The sequence below is a fragment of the Lactuca serriola genome, chromosome 1, assembly GCF_051521515.1.
Source record: "Lactuca serriola cultivar US96UC23 chromosome 1, Lser_US96UC23_V15, whole genome shotgun sequence".
In the NCBI taxonomy this organism is placed as follows: domain Eukaryota; kingdom Viridiplantae; phylum Streptophyta; class Magnoliopsida; order Asterales; family Asteraceae; genus Lactuca; species Lactuca serriola.
The window spans coordinates 63,387,747-63,406,320 of NC_136408.1; the positions used below are offsets into that span (position 1 = coordinate 63,387,747).

The 18,574-nt window shown below is 39.1% G+C and overlaps 2 protein-coding genes across 2 annotated transcripts; both read left to right on the plus strand.

Moving 5' to 3' along the window:
- The first annotated feature begins 280 nt into the window (after nucleotides 1–280).
- Nucleotides 281–4,303, plus strand: LOC145089713 (serine/threonine-protein kinase CTR1-like). Its single transcript, XM_079028113.1, has 14 exons — nucleotides 281–985; nucleotides 1,076–1,377; nucleotides 1,464–1,608; nucleotides 1,690–1,793; nucleotides 1,877–2,085; nucleotides 2,173–2,414; nucleotides 2,501–2,572; nucleotides 2,657–2,757; nucleotides 2,836–2,920; nucleotides 3,003–3,101; nucleotides 3,193–3,261; nucleotides 3,361–3,492; nucleotides 3,575–3,669; nucleotides 3,904–4,303. The coding sequence occupies exons 1-14, from the start codon at nucleotides 389–391 to the stop codon at nucleotides 4,010–4,012; spliced, it is 2,361 nt and encodes a 786-aa protein (XP_078884239.1). The 5' UTR covers nucleotides 281–388; the 3' UTR covers nucleotides 4,013–4,303.
- An 8,973-nt stretch (nucleotides 4,304–13,276) lies between these two features.
- On the plus strand, nucleotides 13,277–17,411 carry LOC145089719 (serine/threonine-protein kinase CTR1-like). The gene is made up of 14 exons (XM_079028117.1): nucleotides 13,277–14,119; nucleotides 14,203–14,504; nucleotides 14,591–14,735; nucleotides 14,817–14,920; nucleotides 15,035–15,243; nucleotides 15,405–15,541; nucleotides 15,630–15,701; nucleotides 15,773–15,873; nucleotides 15,952–16,036; nucleotides 16,126–16,224; nucleotides 16,295–16,363; nucleotides 16,461–16,592; nucleotides 16,675–16,769; nucleotides 17,003–17,411. Exons 1-14 carry the CDS (start codon nucleotides 13,724–13,726, stop codon nucleotides 17,109–17,111), a joined length of 2,055 nt encoding a protein of 684 aa, XP_078884243.1. The 5' UTR covers nucleotides 13,277–13,723; the 3' UTR covers nucleotides 17,112–17,411.
- Nucleotides 17,412–18,574: the final 1,163 nt, after the last annotated feature.

An 18,574-nucleotide genomic window follows, 5' to 3' on the forward strand; every position in this document is an offset into this window, starting at 1 on the left:
AATATAAGATCACGATTTTAAGGACCTTAAATAAATAAATGAATAAAAATTGATTATCTATAACGTGTATGAATAACATGTATTTAAAAATTTAACAACTAACAAGGGTTGTGGGACGCAAACATGATGTTCCAAATCTTTCAAACGGGTACTTTTACGCTTTTGCCCTTTGAAACATCCCCTTTGGCCCTTTTGAACGAACACGAAATTCTTTGCACTGACTCCTAAATGGTCCAAGGATCATAAGACCCTTGATTTTACGATTTTGCCCTTCGAAACATCCCCCCTTTCCCCCACAATAACGGAAACAAAATTCTGTCGTCTTCACAAAGAATCTCCATTTGTAACTTTTAAGGGTTGAGTAGCGTAAAATCACTGAGTTTTGTTCATGGAAATACCTGCTGGACGATCGAATTACACTTTATTGACTCAAATTCCCGACGAGCACATCCAACATACTCTCCCGACGAAGTTTTCCGGCGGAACTAGTAGCGGTGGATACGAGTTACCGAAGAAGAACGAAAGAGGAGGATTTGATTGGGACTTGATAAACTTGACTACCGATCAGAGGATGCAGCAGAATTGGCAGTCGGCATTTCCCGCGACGATTAGTGGCTTACAGAGACAATCGAGTGGGAGTAGCTATGCTGAAAGCTCGTTATCTGGTGATTGCTTCGTTCCGTCGTTGTCAGCTGCGACGAGCAGTGGTGGTGGCGATCATGATCCTTACGTTCATTTGCCTGATGCCGGTGATTGTGAGGCGTTGAGGTGGGAGATGACGGAGACGGGCGGTGGTGTTGTTGTTGGTGGAATGTATTCTTCGTTGAAAAGTTGGGCACAACAAACGGAGGAGGGTTATCAATTACAGTTGGCTTTGGCGCTACGGCTTTCATCAGAAGCTACTTGCGCGGATGATCCTAATTTACTAGATCATGATGAAACTGCTTCTGTGTCTTCTGCAGAAGCTCTATCACATCGATTCTGGGTATGTCCTTTTTCTACATCGTATTTAATATCACTATGATTCAACTTGAGAACTGGCTGTATTCCTACTCTAAGAGTAATTTTGTATCAGGCAAATGGTTGCTTATCTTACTTTGACAAGGTCCCAGATGGATTTTACTTTATTCATGGAATGGATCCATACGTATGGTCAGTATGCAGTAATCCTCAAGAGAGTGGACGAATTCCATCACTGGAGTCTCTAAAAGTTGTTAATTCTGCTACTGAATCTGCATTTGAAGCAATTGTCATTGACAGAATTGGTGATCCTAGCCTCATGCAACTACAGAACCAAACTCATAGCATTTATTCTAATAGCTTGACCACAACCGAAGTTGTTGAGCAACTTGCAAAGCTTGTTTGCAATCAAATGGGGTGAGTATTCAGCTCATTATGTACTTCATAAATGCTTGGCTTATCTTCTATACTATCTTATAGACGAAATTTCTTTCCTTCACAAGAGGTGTAGCTTCAGCAGGAGAAAATGATTTTCTTCCATTGTGGAAGAAGTACAGTGATGACCTCAAGAAACATCTAGGATCTATTGCACTTCCCATTGGTAGACTCTCTATTGGCCTTTGCAGACATCGAGCTATACTATTTAAAGTATGTTTCTCTTGTAGTGCTGAACTTTCATTAGAATTAAACAGATGTCTTATTATGTAAACTTTCTTATGACTTATACAGGTCTTAGCTGAGACCATTGGTTTACCATGTCGAATAGCTAAAGGTTGCAAATATTGCAGAAAAGATGATGCTTCATCTTGCCTTGTTCGTATGGGCAATGACAAGTAAACAAACATGGGAATTCATTGCTTTAATGCTATCAGATTACTCACTTATGTAAAATTGATGTCCAATTGTTTTATTTTAGGGAGGTTCTTGTTGATTTAATTGGAAACCCTGGTTGCCTCTATGAACCTGACTCTCTAATAAATGGTCCATCTTCCATCTCAATCTTTTCACCACTCCGGTTTCCACGTTCTACACATATTGACTCCACAGTTGACTTTGAGTCAATTGCCAAACACTACTTTCAAGACTCTGACTCATTAAATCTGGTGTTTGAGGATCCACCTACTGGTAAAGCTTCTTATAAATGTTTCAACTATACAAATTGATTCAAAACATCGAAGATTTAAGTTTGTATTCTTCTATTCTTGTTTGTAGGTGATGGAGATGTAGGGGATGCAGTTCATCCTCAACAATCTGATAGACATTATGTTGATATCAATATGTCTGGTCTAGTCAACAACAATGGATTTAATCCAACAAGAATGGTCGAAAATGCCCCTTTACAACATACCCTCAATGCAGATGTTTTTGACATTCCATGGACTGATATGGTTTTAAAAGAGAAAATTGGAGCAGGTTCTTTTGGCACTGTTCATCGTGCTGAATGGAATGGTGAAGTAAGTAGTAACTCAGTCTCTATTTATTTATTTATTTTTTATTTTTTATTAAATGTGTAATTTTTCTTTATATTTCTAAATTCCAGGATGTTGCTGTGAAGACTCTGTTCTTAGAACAAGATTTTCATCCGGGAAAATTCAACGAATTCTGGCGGGAGGCAAGTTTGCTTCTTTTCTTTTTTTTAATATTTATTTTTCTTGAAAATGTTTTTTTGACTTTTAGGTTACTCTTTGTTTTATAGGTTGCAATAATGAGACGCCTGCAGCATCCAAATATTGTTCTTTTTATGGGTGTTGTCACTGAGCCTCCAAATATGTCGATTGTCACTGAATATTTATCAAGGTCAGATTTTATTTTTATCACAGATTTTATAAAAAAATCATAACCTAACTTTATGGTTTTATTTATATTAAATTACAGAGGTAGTTTATTTAGGCTTTTACACAAACCTGGTCCAAAAAAGATCTTGGATGAGCGACATCGCCTCAAGATGGCTTTTGATGTGGTAATTTTTAATCACTCAGTTTTTTTTTTCTATGTTATATTATAAATAATGTAATGATTAATGTCTCCTTTTTTATATATAGGCAAAAGGAATGAATTATCTTCATAAACGCAATCCTCCCATTGTTCATCGAGATTTAAAATCTCCCAATCTCTTAGTTGACAAAAATTACACAGTGAAGGTAAAATTGTGGCTTTACATAATATACGATATAAGGTCAAATAAATAATAAATTATATTGAATATATTATTTATTCTGATTTGTTAATCAGGTATCTGATTTTGGCTTATCTCGATTGAAAGCAAATACATTTCTTTCATCCAAGTCTGCAGCTGGAACTGTGAGTTTTTTTTTATTGGATTCTGTTTCTATATTTTATAATTAATATAATTTATATTTTTTTGTAAACTATTTGTTTATTAATTATAATTTATTACAGCCACAATGGATGGCACCAGAGGTGTTAAATGATGAACCATCAAATGAAAAATCAGATGTGTATAGTTTTGGTGTTATTTTGTGGGAGCTTATTACTTTACAAGAACCTTGGAGTAATCTAAATGCTGCTCAGGTTTGTGCCATTTATTAATCTTTAATCTTTATTAAAAACTAAATTATTTCAACATTTCTTTATTATATATTTTTTGTTATAGGTTGTGGCAGCAGTAGGGTATAGGCACAAAAGGCTTGAGATCCCTCATAATGTAAATCGTCAAATAGCAGCCTTGATAGAAGCTTGTTGGGCAAAGTGAGTTCAATGCCATTTCATTTAGACTATATAGGGCTATTTTCGTCTTTTGCACACAGATAAGAGACTAGAGACTGTCCCACCTTTTTCATATCTCGGCAATGACCCATGGAAATGGTACAATCTGTTGTGTCCTTGTCTCTGTCCCTATCCTTGTCCCATCAGATCAAGATCAATACAGTACAACCTGTTGTGTCTTGTCATGTCTTGATGAAAAGTTGATATATATTGCAGGGAGCCGTGGAAGCGGCCATCTTTTACAAGTATAATGGAATCTTTGAGACCATTGATAAAACCTCTTACTCCTCAAGCAAGTTGTGTGAATGTTTCAGTACTATCATGATGGTGTCAAATGATTGCAACTTTGCTATAGCAGTGGATATTGAGAGTGAATAAACAGTTGTATGACTCTAGATTACACATCTTATGGAGTTGATTTAACAAATTATATTAACTTTATGGGGTTGATTAACTTGGTGGTGGAGTCTAAGTTATATCGTAATCAAATACGATTAACTTTTCAATGTGTTGGATCAAAGATAGTTATGCAGTATATTGATGACAGTGAGGTTGAAATTTTTGTTAATATTGTAACTAGTATGTCTCATAATAAAGTACAGTTGTTTGTTGGTAATCATGTTGTGGAAAGTGATGTTAGTCGATTTGTTGGGAAAACCATGGTAGCAATGGGTTGTCTTGGTGTCGGAAGTAAACAAATATGTAAGTTATAACATATGATGTTGATTCATATAGACTCAAGGTATGCAAAATAAATTGCGTACAATGGGTCTATACATGGAATGATGTTAGGTATAAAGGTAACAAAGTTTGTCGTTGAAGTTATGCTAATGGTCCCTATGATTTGGGGTAATTTGCATGTTTGGTCCCTAATTCTTTTTTCTTAACTTGGATGATCCCTAAGATGTAATTTTGTTGAACGTTTGGTCTATCACAAAGGTAAAAAGACTATTATACCATTTTTATTTAATTTAATGTTTCTTTTTATTGTTTTCTGATTTAATAATATAGTGTTGGATTAGGTGTCTAATTTCATAACTATAATTAATATATACTTGAATTGGTAGTAGAACGGTCTTTTTGGGTTGCCCTCAAAACTAGCAACTAGATATAATGACTTTTGAAAAGAAAGGTTGAATTTATTATTTGATTGACTTTTGAAAAGAGAGGTTGAATTTATTATTTGATTAATAAATTGAAATAAATGATTTGTTAATATATCATGAAAATAATATATTTATTTAATATTTAATCAGAAATTAATTTTGGGATTAAAAAAATTAATAAAAAGTGCAGGGGCTAAAGTGCAATTATTCAATGGTTGAGCAAGAAGTTCCAGAACCTTCCTGGTGATGGAGGTGGACGGTTTCATATGGATAATCTAGGGTTTCTAGATTATTCCATGTGGATAAATAAGAAGCTGGATAATTACCAATTTGAAATAATAATATTATATTCCGATTATGGTTATCCAGGGTATCCTTGTTGCATTATAAATAGGCCCTCACCCCTAAGGAATTTCGGCGAGCTGAAACCTTAAAGGAATAGCCGAAATTCCTAGCTCTCCTTCTCCTCTCTCCTCTCTCATCCTCTTGCTTGTATTGGGTGTGAACCACTAGAGGCGTGACGCTTGTGACGCTTGCTCTCAAGGTTTTCAATAAGACTTGGATTCATTATTATTGTTATATAATAATCAAAGTATGTTTTCCTAACCCTAATTATTAATTTCGAAATTAGTATATGCCTCCTAGGGTTTTCCATTTGATATTCAAAAGTTGTATGTTTAATTAGAGAAAACATAGATCAAGAATTAGGATTGCTGCCACCGCTTCACCACCACCAGTCGTTGTATGGTGGTGGTTATGTATGTATGTTATGGTGTTGTGAGTGTGTTTAATAGAATGGGACTTGTTTAAGCATTTTTGGCGGAAGTATTGAAGGAAAAACCACCACTACCGCCGTGAGGTGGTGGCTGCCGCTGTGTGCCGCTGTCGACCACCACCGCCCGAGGTGGCAGTGGTGGTGCTCGACCTAATGAAACCCTAATTGACCTAAAAACCTAATCATTGGACTAATTGACTTGAGTTTAGGTGGGAACCCTAATTAGGGTTTAGAAAACCCTAATTTTGGAGATGTTAGTTTTGGATTTGTCGGGACACACGTTTTAGACGATTGGATTGAAGTTATGACTTATTCTTAACCCTAATCGTTATTTTATGTGAAAAACTTAATTTTTGCTTGGGCCTTGAGTTGGGCTTTGGTGTTTGGGCTATTGATGGGCCATCCAAAAACAAGTATATGGACTAGAATATTTGGATGGGCTTTAGGCTAAGGCCCATGTGAGGGGTTTTGGCCCAATTTGGTAAATTGGGCCATAATTAGGCATTGGTTGATTATTTGACTTTTGGGCCTTCAGAGAATGAGTTTAGGCCTTGGTCTTGGACTAAGATAGGTTAAGGGTAAAATGATCCTTTTACCCCAAGTTTGGGTTTATGGTTATTCATTGAAACCCAAATGGTTAATTGGGTTTTGTTTTGGTGTTGACAGTTCGAGGATCTGTCAGCCAGCAGTCAAAGATTTATTTGCGGGACTTTAGCAGTGTGATGTGAGTCTCCTTACTGTTTGTATGGGTCGAAGGCATCAATGTCTGCCCATTTGGTTTTTGTATTGTAGGAAGACTTGGGGTTAGCCCTATGCATTATGTATAAAAGACCATGAGGCGGCTCTTGACACACTTTATGCTATTATGTATAGTAGGAAGACACGGGGTTAGCCCTAGGCATTATGTATGAAAGACTATGAGGTGGCTCCTGACACACTGTATTCTAATTGGCTAAGAAGAGTAGTATGTATGCTAGTTGTCTTTGTGATGCTTGCATGGAAGACCCCCGGGGGGGGGGGGGTGGGGGGGTTCCTGAGGCAGTTGGATTTAAGTCCATATGGGGGTTCCCATGGCATTCCAGGCTAAGACCATGTGGGGGTTCCCATAAAATCTTATCATACAAATTTTTATTATTTTAAAGCTCACATGTTCTTGGAAAAATAGTTTTTGATAAACAACTTGACAAATAAAGGGGGGGGGGGACACAATATTGTTGTAAAATAGCAAGTGATGTACTTAGTGGATCCATATGCATAATGTTCTCCGGTAGGTGATAATAAATTAAAACTAAAAAAAAAAACATGAAGAGGCTAATAGAAGGACTTTAATGTACAGTTCTGGCTTGAGGCTAATACGATAACTTTAGTGTAGTAATCTTAGAAAAAAAAAAGTATTTAAGAAGCAACAAATGACATATCTAATAATGATTTAGAAATTCTAAATGATTTTTTTTTAATAAAAAGTAAGGTTTGACAAATTATCAGATCATATGATTTCCTAAATTCCAGCTGATCTATTAACAATCTAGAATTGAGATAAGACTAAAACTTTTGCTTTAATTTTTTTATGTTTCACCTTTATCTTTTTTCCTTGATGATCATTACACAAAGTTTATTATTTAAAATATCACATTGCATTACAAACTAATAAATAAGGAAAAACAAAAGCATATATAGCAAAGTCGCATGCAGTAAGTAACATATAAGACAATGGTTTGTGTAACACCCAAAGTTTTGAAGGCCAAGAAAGGAAAGAAAACCCTAATTTTAAGGGGAGACTCGGCGAGTCCAAGGAGGAACTCAGCGAGTCCGAGCGGGATCCGGGTCGAGGAGTAAGTGACCGACTCGATGAGTGGGCCAAGGGGACTCAGCGAGTCTGGTCTGTGCGAGGAAAACCCTAATTCCGGGAGTTGTATCCTATATAAAGGGTGTTATGTCCCTCCCTCAGCCTCCATATCATCCTAGAGAACCTGTAAACCCTAGATTTCGTGTGAGCTTCCATCATTTGAGAGAAATAGCTTTGGAGGAAGGAAATTTTGGAAATGAACTTGAAGATCAAGAAGGTTGCTTCAAAGGAGAGGTGTATATCCGAGATCTACTTCAGTTTGTGTTCATCTTGGAGGTATTAAGCTGCCATTTTCCCTTCTTTGCATCTAGATCTATTTTGTTATGAGATTTGGGGGTTTTATGGTTGATTGAGACCCAATTCGAGTTTAGGGGTTTAGATATGTTGTTGCCACTTCAGATCTAGTGTTGGGATGGTCCAATATATCATAAAGCATCAGAAGATGAGTAGTTGGTGAAACCCTTTTGTCCTTAAACCAAACCCTAGTATGTTTTGAGCCTAGATCTCTTTAGTTATACGTAAAGTTTGCAACTTTACGTGGGGATTGAGCTTTGGAAGTATAGATCTATGGTTTGGAGTCCCTGCATGACTCAAAAGTCCTCTGCATGTATGGAGATCTGAATGGACTCGGCGAGTAGCATGAAGATTTGGAGGAACTCGACGAGTGGGATGAACAGCTCGTCGAGTCAGATGAAGTTGGGCAGGAACTCGGCGAGTTGGATGAACAACTCGGCAAGTCTGTTGAAGGTTGTCTTGGACTCGGCGAGTCTGTTCTTGGACTCGGCGAGTCAGGTTGCGAAACCCCAAACCCTTCGAGTTGAGACCCGAATCAGTGAGTCGACTCGGTGAGTTGGACAGGTCAGGACTCGGAAATCAGTAGACTCGGCGAGTCATGGACTGACTCGGCGAGTCGAGTCGCAAAGAGAAGGACTCTGAACATATGAACTCGGCGAGTCAATAAGGTGACTCGGCGAGTAGGGTTGACCTGGAAGGTTGACTTTGACCAGGACTTTGACTTTGACCAGAGTTGACTTGGTTGTCTTTCGGGGGCAGTTAGACTCAGTGTTGCATTGATATTGGTAGCTCAGGGAGCGAGTGGAGCAGGAGTTCAGAGAGTTGCCGGGCAGCAGCTAGTGGGTTCATCAGCCAGTTTAGCCAGTGCAGGTGAGTTTCCCTTTGTATGAATGGGTCTACGGCCACAATGTCGGCCCATGTAGTTATGAGTAGAAGACCCGGGGGTTAGCCCTAGGCACAATATGCTAGTATGATATTCGGGACGAGGTCCAATGATAGAGGGCGGGTGCCCAAGGAATGGTTTGTGTGATAGTTTATACTTGTTGTCTGTGTGATACTTGTATGTGCTTGGTAGGGAGGTGAGTGTGGGCGAGGTCCTGTATCTCACCAATAGCAGAGTGTGGATGGTGTTCCACATCTCAGTAGCAGCAGATCAGGGGCGAGGCCCAAGTTAGGGAAGGAGTAAGGGTGGGCTGGGCCCGTACCTCACCATCAGCAGGAGTATGGACGGGGTTCCATGACTCATCAGTAGCAGGACAAGGGCGGGGCCCAGAGATAGGCGAGGTGTAACATCCCGGAATATCAAGAGTAAAGTTGAAGGACTAAAAGAGTAAATTGGAAAGGGCAACTTGGCAAGTCCATGAGTGGACTCGGCGAGTAGGGTCGCGATTTTGGTCGCGTGTTAAGTGGCCGACTCGGCGAGTAGGCGCTGAGTGGAGAAAACCCTAATTTTGGAGGACGAGCCCTATATAAAGGTCATTATACCCTCTCCCCAGCCTCCTTACCTTCCCGTAAGTCCAGAAAAACCCTAGAAACACGATTGTGAAGGATTGGAGTGCAATTGAACCTTGGAAAAGAGATTTGGAGGAAGATCTTGGAGAGTTAGGAGGCTTGGAGCAAGGGGCTTTGCTTAGATTCGGATTTCATTGCTGCTGGGGCTTCCTTTTGAGGTATAATCTCGTTCTTGGGCTGTTATTCTTCTAGTTTCATTATTCTTGGAATGTATGGGAGGTTTAGCTTGTGGAATCTTGAGTTTGAATTGTAGATCTGAGGTTGCTACCTCAGATCTGGAGTGGAGAAGGTCTTAAGTGCATTAAAGTCCCTGTTCTTGAGTGATTAGTGAAGCCATCATGTCCCAAACCCTAGCCCTAAAGTGTAAAATGCCTAGATCTCTTTGGATTCACGTAAAGTTTGCCACTTTACGTGATGGATGGGTTGTAGGAGGCTAGATCTACGTTTTGGATCAATTGCATGGCCTGGAAGGTTCTATTTGGGATGAGATCTAGAGGCACTCGGCGAGTCACAAAGGTGTACTCGACGAGTTGCTTGAAGATGGTCTGGAACTCGGCGAGTTGGAAGAACAACTCGGCGAGTAGGTTGAAGATAGCCTTAGACTCGGCGAGTCTGTTCTTGGACTCGGCAAGTCTGGTCGTGAGGTCCAAGTTTCTTCTGGTTGAGCTGTGACTCGGTGAGTCGAGTGAGGAAGGACTCAGAGTTGCTGGACTCGGCGAGTTAAGTCGCGGATAGGGGAGATTCTGTGTATGTGGACTCGGCGAGTCATTGGGATGACTCGGCGAGTAGAGTCAATCAGGGGTTGGCTTTGGCCAAGGGTTGACCAGTAATTTTCCAGGGGCATTTTGGTAATTGTTGAATATTGTTTTGAGTTCAGTGTCTTGGTGTTGGCCAGTGTTGGAGATCGTATCAGTGGTTGGAGTAGCTTGGGTTTATCTGTCCAGTCGTCAATTTCGAGGTGAGTTATCCTCACTATATCAACAGGGTCTAAGGCACCAAGGTCGGCCATTTATCGGATTGAGATCTGGGTATTTGTTATTATGATATTGCTTTGATATGTTGCATCCTGGTAGCTAGGATGGTATATGTTAGAGACCTGGTTGAGGTCGGTATCTTGAGATGTAGGGTGATGATATGCTAGTGACCGGTTAGGTCGGTATCCTGGTTAGGATGATGATATGTTATGTGATATGTTTGATCGGTTTGTTGACTGTGAATTGTTATATGATTGTATGTTTATGTGCACATGGTTGTTTGGACTGGAGTTGGGTTGAGGCGGGTCCTGCTTTGTGCTGTAGGCCAAGATACCCAAGGCGGACCGGTTGTCCCGAAGGCCCAGCGAACGGTCCGGACAGGCTGTAGGCCCCAAGAGGGCGGACCAGACGTGCCGAGGCTCGGAAAGTGGACCAGGCCGACTGAAGGCCCGGTGCGGGCGGACCAGTCATACAGTAGACTCAGAGAGTGGACCAGGTGGATTGAAGGCCCGGTGCGGGCGGACCAATCACACTACAGACTCGATGTATATTGTAGACTCAGAGAGTGGACCAGGTGGATTGAAGGCCCGGTGCGGGCGGACCAATCACACTTCAGACTCGATGTATATGGCTAGACTCGGAGAGTGGACCAGGTGGATTGAAGGCCCAATACGGGCGGACCAATCACACTGCAGACTCGATGTATATGGATAGACTCGGAGGGTGGACCAAGTGGACTGTTGGCCGGTACGGCGACCAGTCACACAGTAGACCCGAAGTGCATGATTGTTCTGTGATCGGATATGATATGGCATGTTATGCGTGTATGGTATATGCGGTTGGTATTTTGGGGATATCTCACTAAGCTTTCGGGCTTACAGTTGTGGTTTTATGTTTTTCAGGTTCTTCAGGAGACTGTGGCAAGGCGAAGGCGTGATCGTACCGCTCCTCATGTTTATGATGTGATGTGATTCTGGGAATACTTTAATTTAATTGTATTGAAAACCTTTTTGTAATAATTTAATGAAATCGGGTTGTTTTTGAAAAGTTTAAATTGGTTGGAATTTTTCAGTCGTTACACGAGGCCTTAGGACAAGATCTGTTAGTATGTGTTTAGCTTATGTGATGTGATTTGATATGTTTATGTGCTATTATATGTTAGTGGGCGAGGCCCTGTGACAGGCGAGGCCTAAGTGAAACAGATCTGTATCCGAGCGGGGCTCGAAGCCAGGCGGGGCCTGGAGCGGCGGGGCCGTTGTAGCGGGCGAGGCCCGAGGTAGGGGCGAGGCCCAGGATAGTGGGCGTGGCCCAGTATGTGCAGTATGTGGTTATGCATGGTATGTGGTAGGGTGGGGAACTCACTAAGCTTCATGCTTACGGTTTTCAGTTTTGGTTTCAGGTACTTCCGGTAGCGGAGGGAAGGGCTCGGAGTGATCGCATGGCACACACCATAGATTAGACAGCCTGGGAATGTTTTACTCTGATAATGAACATGTGTTTTGGAAATTAATACTCTGATTATATTTGGATTGATGATTCTGCTTTAAGTAATGTTTTATTAAAAGAAAATTTTTAGTCTTGAATTTTGGGATGTTACAGTTTGAAGGTATGGCTGATAGTGGTGAAGGCTGATGGTGGTGAGAAGAGAGGTTGCAAAGCAAATTCTCTGCAAATTGACACTTGTCCCTTCCAACTCCCAATGCAATTTCTCTTTAAGTGTCCTCTAACTTGAAAACAAATAAAATATCCATTTAAAACATATAAATTTCTGACTCAATTCTTAGTAGAAAAAAAAAAAACAACTTACTAGATAGAAACAATTGCAAGTAGAAAGGTTATAACACAAATAAATTATATACTAAAATTATAACCCCCAAAGAAACATTACCAAATTATAAAAGCAAAGACTCATGATTCCATACTGTATAGTTGTATTTTGGGCTATCATATTGAGCCAATTCAAAATACAAACCCAAATACTTAAGATTTTGAATAAAAGAAGGGACCGTTTGTGTGGTCATTTTCTTGCCAGATCAAGGGTTTTTTTTTTTTTTTTTAATGTTCTAGGGTTTTTCTTTTGTTATAAATCTGAGGGGTTTTTAGGTAAATTTTGAGGTAGTGGTTTTGAGTGGTAAGATGGTCATAAATGGTTTGAAAGCGTGGTGGCTGATAGTGGTGAAGCTAGTAGTTGATGGTGGTAAGGCGAGAAGCCTGTGGTGATTAATGGGAATAGAGAGAAAATGCTCGATAAATTTGACAACTGTGCAGTCTGGCTGTCATAGTGAGGGGGTTAGGGTTAGGGTTTTCGGTTTCAGGTAGCGATGATAAAGGCCACATAGGTTAGGGTTTCTGGTATAGAAGGTATTAACGTGATAATGATGGTGGTGAGTATAGAGAGCGAGATAACAATGGTGGTAGGGATGGCAAAAAAGCCCGAACCCGATGAGGAAACCAGATCATTTCGGGTCGGATAACGGGTCGTTATCGGGTTTTTTATCGGGTTCGGGGTAGGGAGTGGGTTCTCCTCGCCCCGACCCGATTATACACACACACATTCAAAGATAAAATATTTACTATGGACAATCTTTTTAGTTTTTAAAAATATGGTGCGACTGATCATTTTTTATGTTTTGATGTATTACATTAAACTTAAATCAAATAATCATTTTAGTTATTACCATTTTTTATGTTTTGACGTATTATACTAAATTTAAATCAAATAATTTTTAATATAACGTCCAATTTATTTTATTAAAATGAAGCATCATAATTTTAATTTAAAAGGGAGGCTAGAACATGTATTTTTTATAAGATATCGGGGTACCCTAAAATTGAATAAAGATTTCGTTATGAATTTTTATAAACCCGATAAGATACCCGAAACCCGATGGAACACCCCGATATAATACTCAAAAAATATCAGAACAAATTTAGGAAACTATGCCCCGCCTCGAACCCGTCCCTGTGTCATTCCTAAATGATGGTGGTGGGGATGAATGGTATACGGCGTTGGAGGAGTATGGTGTTGTATGTGGTCATTGTGTGGTGGTGGCGGCTACCAAGAATGTTACAATGTTCTGTAGAGAGAATGAAATGGAGGGAGAGAATAAGATTGTAACTGATTTTTTTAATTTTTAAAACCCCACCCCCCAAACGGTCAAACGTCTTTCCTCGTCTTTACACTCACGCCACCGCCTCAGGTGTTCACGCGTCTTGGGCTCCACGTCAACGTCAGCCTCTCACACACGTCTCCGGTCTTTCATTACGGGCAGCCTAACGGAAACAAAATTCTGTCGTCTTCACCGAGAATCTCCATTTGTACCGTACAATTACTGAGTGTTGTTCATGGAAATACCTGCTGGATGATCGAATTACACTTTTATTGACTCAAATTCTCGACGACCACCTCCAACATACTCTTCCGGCGAAGTTTTCCGGTGGAACTGGTAGCGGTGGATACGAGTTACCGAAGAAGAGCGAAAGAGGAGGATTTGATCGGGACTTGAAGAACTTAACTACCGATCAGAGGATGCAGCAGAAATGGCAGCCGGCATTTCCCGCGACGATTGGTAGCTTACAGAGACAATCGAGTGGGAGTAGCTATGCTGATGATTGGTTCGTTCCGTCCTTGCCAGCTGCGACGAGCAGTGGCGGCGGCGATAATGATGCTTACATCCATTTGGCTGATGGCGGCGACTTTGAGGCGTTGAGGTGGGAGATGACGGAGGCGGGTGGTGGTGTTGTTGGTGGAATGTATTCCTCGTTGAAAAGTTGGGCACAACAAACGGAAGAGGGTTATCAATTGCAGTTGGCTTTGGCGCTACGGCTTTCATCTACTTGCGCTGATGATCCTGATTTACTAGACCCTGTGTCTGCTGAAGCTGCATCTGTGTCTTCTGCAGAAGCTCTATCACATCAATTCTGGGTATGTCCTTTTCCTACATCCTATTCAATAGCACTATGATTCAACTTGATAACTGGCTGTATCTAAGAGTAATTTTGTATCAGACAAATGGTTGCTTAGCTTACTTTGACAAGGTCCCGGATGGATTTTACTTTATTCATGGAATGGATCCATATATATGGTCAGTATGCAGTAATCCTCAAGAGAGTGGACGAATTCCATCACTGGAGTCTCTAAAAGTTGTTAATTCTGCTACTGAATCTGCATTTGAAGCAATCGTCATTGACAGAAATGGTGATCCTAGCCTCATGCAACTGCAGAACCAAACTCATAGCATTTATTCCAATAGCTTGACCACAACCGAGGTTGTTGAGCAACTTGCAAAGCTTGTTTGCAATCAAATGGGGTGAGTATTCAGCTCATTGTGTACTTCATAAATGCTTGGCTTATCTTCTATACTATCTTATAGACGAAATTTCTTTCCTTCGCAAGAGGTGTAGCTTCAGCAGGAGAAAATGAATTGCTTCCATCGTGGAAGAAGTACAGTGATGACCTCAAGAAACATCTAGGATCTATTGCACTTTCCATTGGTAGACTCTCTATTGGCCTTTGCAGACATCGAGCTATACTATTTAAAGTATGTTTCTCTTGTAGTGTTGAATTTTTTTTAGAATTAAACAGATGTCTTATTATGTACAGTTTCTTATGACTTATACAGGTCTTAGCTGAGACCATTGGCTTACAATGTCGAATAGCTAAAGGTTGCAAATATTGCAGAAAAGATTATGCCTCATCTTGCCTTGTTCTTATGGGCATTGACAAGTAAGCATATACTTCATCTTTCACTTCTTTGTGGAAGCACTCAAGAACACACATGGGAATTCATTGCTTTAATGCTCTCAAATTACTCACTTATGTAAAATTGATGTTCAATAGGGAGGTTCTTGTTGATTTAATTGGAAACCCTGGTTGCCTCTATGAACCTGACTCTCTAATAAATGGTTCATCTTCCATCTCAATCTTTTCACCACTCCGGTTTCCACATTCTACACATATCGACTCCACAGTTGACTTTGAGTCAATTGCCAAACACTACTTTCAAGACTCTGACTCATTAAATCTGGTTTTTGAAGATCCATTTACTGGTAAAACTTCTTTTAAGTGTATTCTTCTTTTCTTGTTTGTTGGTGATGGAGATGTAGAGGATGCAATTCATCCTCAACAATCTGATAAACATTATGCTGATATGAATATGTTTAGTCTATATCTATACATATAGTCAACAACAATGAATTTAATCCAACAGGAATGGTCGAAAATGCCCCTTTACAACATACCCTCAATGCAGATGTTTTTGACATTCCATGGACTGATATGGTTTTAAAAGAGAAAATTGGAGCAGGTTCTTTTGGTATTGTTCATCGTGCTGAATGGAATGGTGAAGTAAGTAGTAACTCAAGTCTTTATTTTTTTTTTATTTATGTATTTTTTTTATTAAATGTGTAGTTTTTCTTTATATTCTAAATTTCAGGATGTTGCTGTGAAGTCTCTGTTCTTAGAACAAGATTTTCATCCTGGAAAATTCAACGAATTCTGGCGGGAGGCAAGTTTGCTTTTATTTTTATTTTTCTTGAAAATGTTTATTTGACTTTTAGGCTACTCTTTGTTTTATAGGTTGCAATAATGAGACGCCTGCAGCATCCAAATATTGTTCTTTTTATGGGTGTTGTCACTGAGCCTCCAAATATGTCGATTGTCACTGAATATTTATCAAGGTCAGATTTTATTTTTATCACAGATTTTATAAAAAAATCATAACCTAACTTTATGGTTTTATTTATATTGAATTACAGAGGTAGTTTATTTAGGCTTTTACACAAACCTGGTCCAAAAAAGATCTTGGATGAGCGACATCGCCTCAAAATGGCTTTTGATGTGGTAGTTATTAATTACTCAAAAAAAATTTCTATGTTATTTTATAAACAATATATAATGATAATGATTAATGTCTCCTTTTTTATATATAGGCAAAAGGAATGAATTATCTTCATAAACGCAATCCTCCCATTGTTCATCGAGATTTAAAATCTCCCAATCTCTTAGTTGACAAAAATTACACAGTGAAGGTAAACCTGCGATACAATATTAGGTAATAAATTATATAGGATATATTATTTATTCTGATTTGTTAATTAGGTATCTGATTTTGGATTATCTCGGTTAAAAGCAAATACATTTCTTTCATCCAAGTCTGCAGCTGGAACTGTGAGTTTGTTTATTGGATTCTGTTTCTATATTTTATAATTAATATAATTTATATTTTTTTGTAAACTATTTGTTTATTAATTATAATTTATTACAGCCACAATGGATGGCACCAGAGGTGTTAAATGATGAACCATCAAATGAAAAATCAGATGTGTATAGTTTTGGTGTTATTTTGTGGGAGCTTATTACTTTACAAGAACCTTGGAGTAATCTAAATGCTGCTCAGGTTTGTGCCATTTATTAATCTTTAATCTCTATAAAAAACTAAATTACTCCAACATTTTTTTATTATATATTTTTTGTTATAGGTTGTGGCTGCAGTAGGGTATAGGCACAAAAGGCTTGAGATTCCTCATAGTGTAAATCGTCAAATAGCAACCTTGATAGAAGCTTGTTGGGCAAAGTGAGTTCAATGGCATTTCATTTACACTATGTAGGGCTATTTTCGTCTTTTGTACACAAACAAGAGACTGAGAACAAGTCTATGTCCCACATTGTTCATATTGGCAATGAGCCATGGAAGTGGTACAATTCTGTTGTGTCTTGTCTTGTCCTGTCTCACTCTCACATCAGATCAATACAGTATAACCTGTTATGTTTTGTCCTGTCCTGATGAAAAATTGATGTATATTGCAGTGAGCCGTGGAAGCGGCCATCTTTTACAAGTATAATGGAATCTTTGAGACCATTGATAAAACCTCTTACTCCTCAAGCAAGTTGTGTGAATGTTTCAGTACTATCATGATGGTGTCAGATGATTGCAACTTTGCTATAGCAGAGGATATTGAGAGCGAATAAACGGTTGTATGCATCGTATGACTATAGATTACACAACTTATGGAATGGATTTAACCAATTATATCAACTTTGTTGGGTTGATTAACTTGGTGGCGGAGTCCAAGTTATATCGTAATCAAATACGGTTAACTTTTCAATGTATTGGATGAAAGATAGTTATGCAGTATATTGATGACAGTGATGTCGAAATTTTTGTTAATATCGTAATTAGTATGTCTCATAATAAAGTACAGTTGTTTCTTGGTAATCATGTTGTGGAAAGTGATGTTAGTCGATTTGTTAGGGAAAACCATTTGGTGGCAATGGGTTGTCTTGGTGCCGGAAGTAAACAAATATGTAAGTTATTACCTATGATGTTGATTCATATAGACCTGAGGTATGCAAAACAAATTGTGTACAATGGTTCTATACATGGAATGATGTTAGGTATAAAGGTAACAAAGTTTGTCGTAGAAATTATGCGAATGGTCCCTATGGTTTGGGGTAATTTGCATGTTTGGTCTCTAATTTTTTTTTTCTAAACTTGAACAATCCCTAAGATGTAATTTTGTTGAGCGTTTGGTCCATGATAAAGGTAAAAAGACTATTGTATAATTTTTATTTAATTTAATGTTTCTTTTATTGTTTTCTAAATTAATAATATGGTTAATCCAATGTGACCCATCCAGCCACCTCCACCACTTCTCTTACTAGAATGCTTGCAAACCCCATATCTCATCCTTTTTTAGGTGTCGTTTGTTTTTCCGAAGCGAAAATGGTTGAAGTCTGCGGACCACCTCTGCAACCCTCTGTAGCAGAAGAGGGGGACCAAACGGCTGCAACATGTAATAAAAAAGTTTGTTTGTTTTTTAACCTCTGCAGACTGCTGCAATGAATTAAAATAAGGTTTGAAGCAGAGGGTCAAGTGTCGTGCCACGCATCACACGCGCAACTAGGGGTGCAAACGAGTCAAGCTACTCATGAGCTACTCGGGATCGACTCGTTGAAAGCTCGACTAGAAACCGACTTTAAACGAACCCGAGTCGAGCTCGAGCTTAATTTTAAGCTCATTTATCAAACGAGCTTGAGCTCGAGCCTATGTCACTAAGCTAAATTAGGCTCGCGAGCCTAAAAGAGTCTTTATATAATATAACTTATTATAATTATTTAATATATTAAAATAAAAACATATTTGGGAAATTAGGGATTTAGGGTATTAGTAAATGAGCTTCTTATGCTCGAACCGAGCTTAAGCTTATTTAGGCATGTCAAACAAAAAACGAGCCAAGTTTATATAATTCTTTACGAGCTCGATTCGAGCTCAGCATGAAAGCTCGAATCGATCTGAGCTCGAGCTCGAGCCTCGTATAACTTAAACGAGCATGAGCCGAGCCTAACCAGGCTTGGGCTCAGCTCGTTTTCACCCCTATG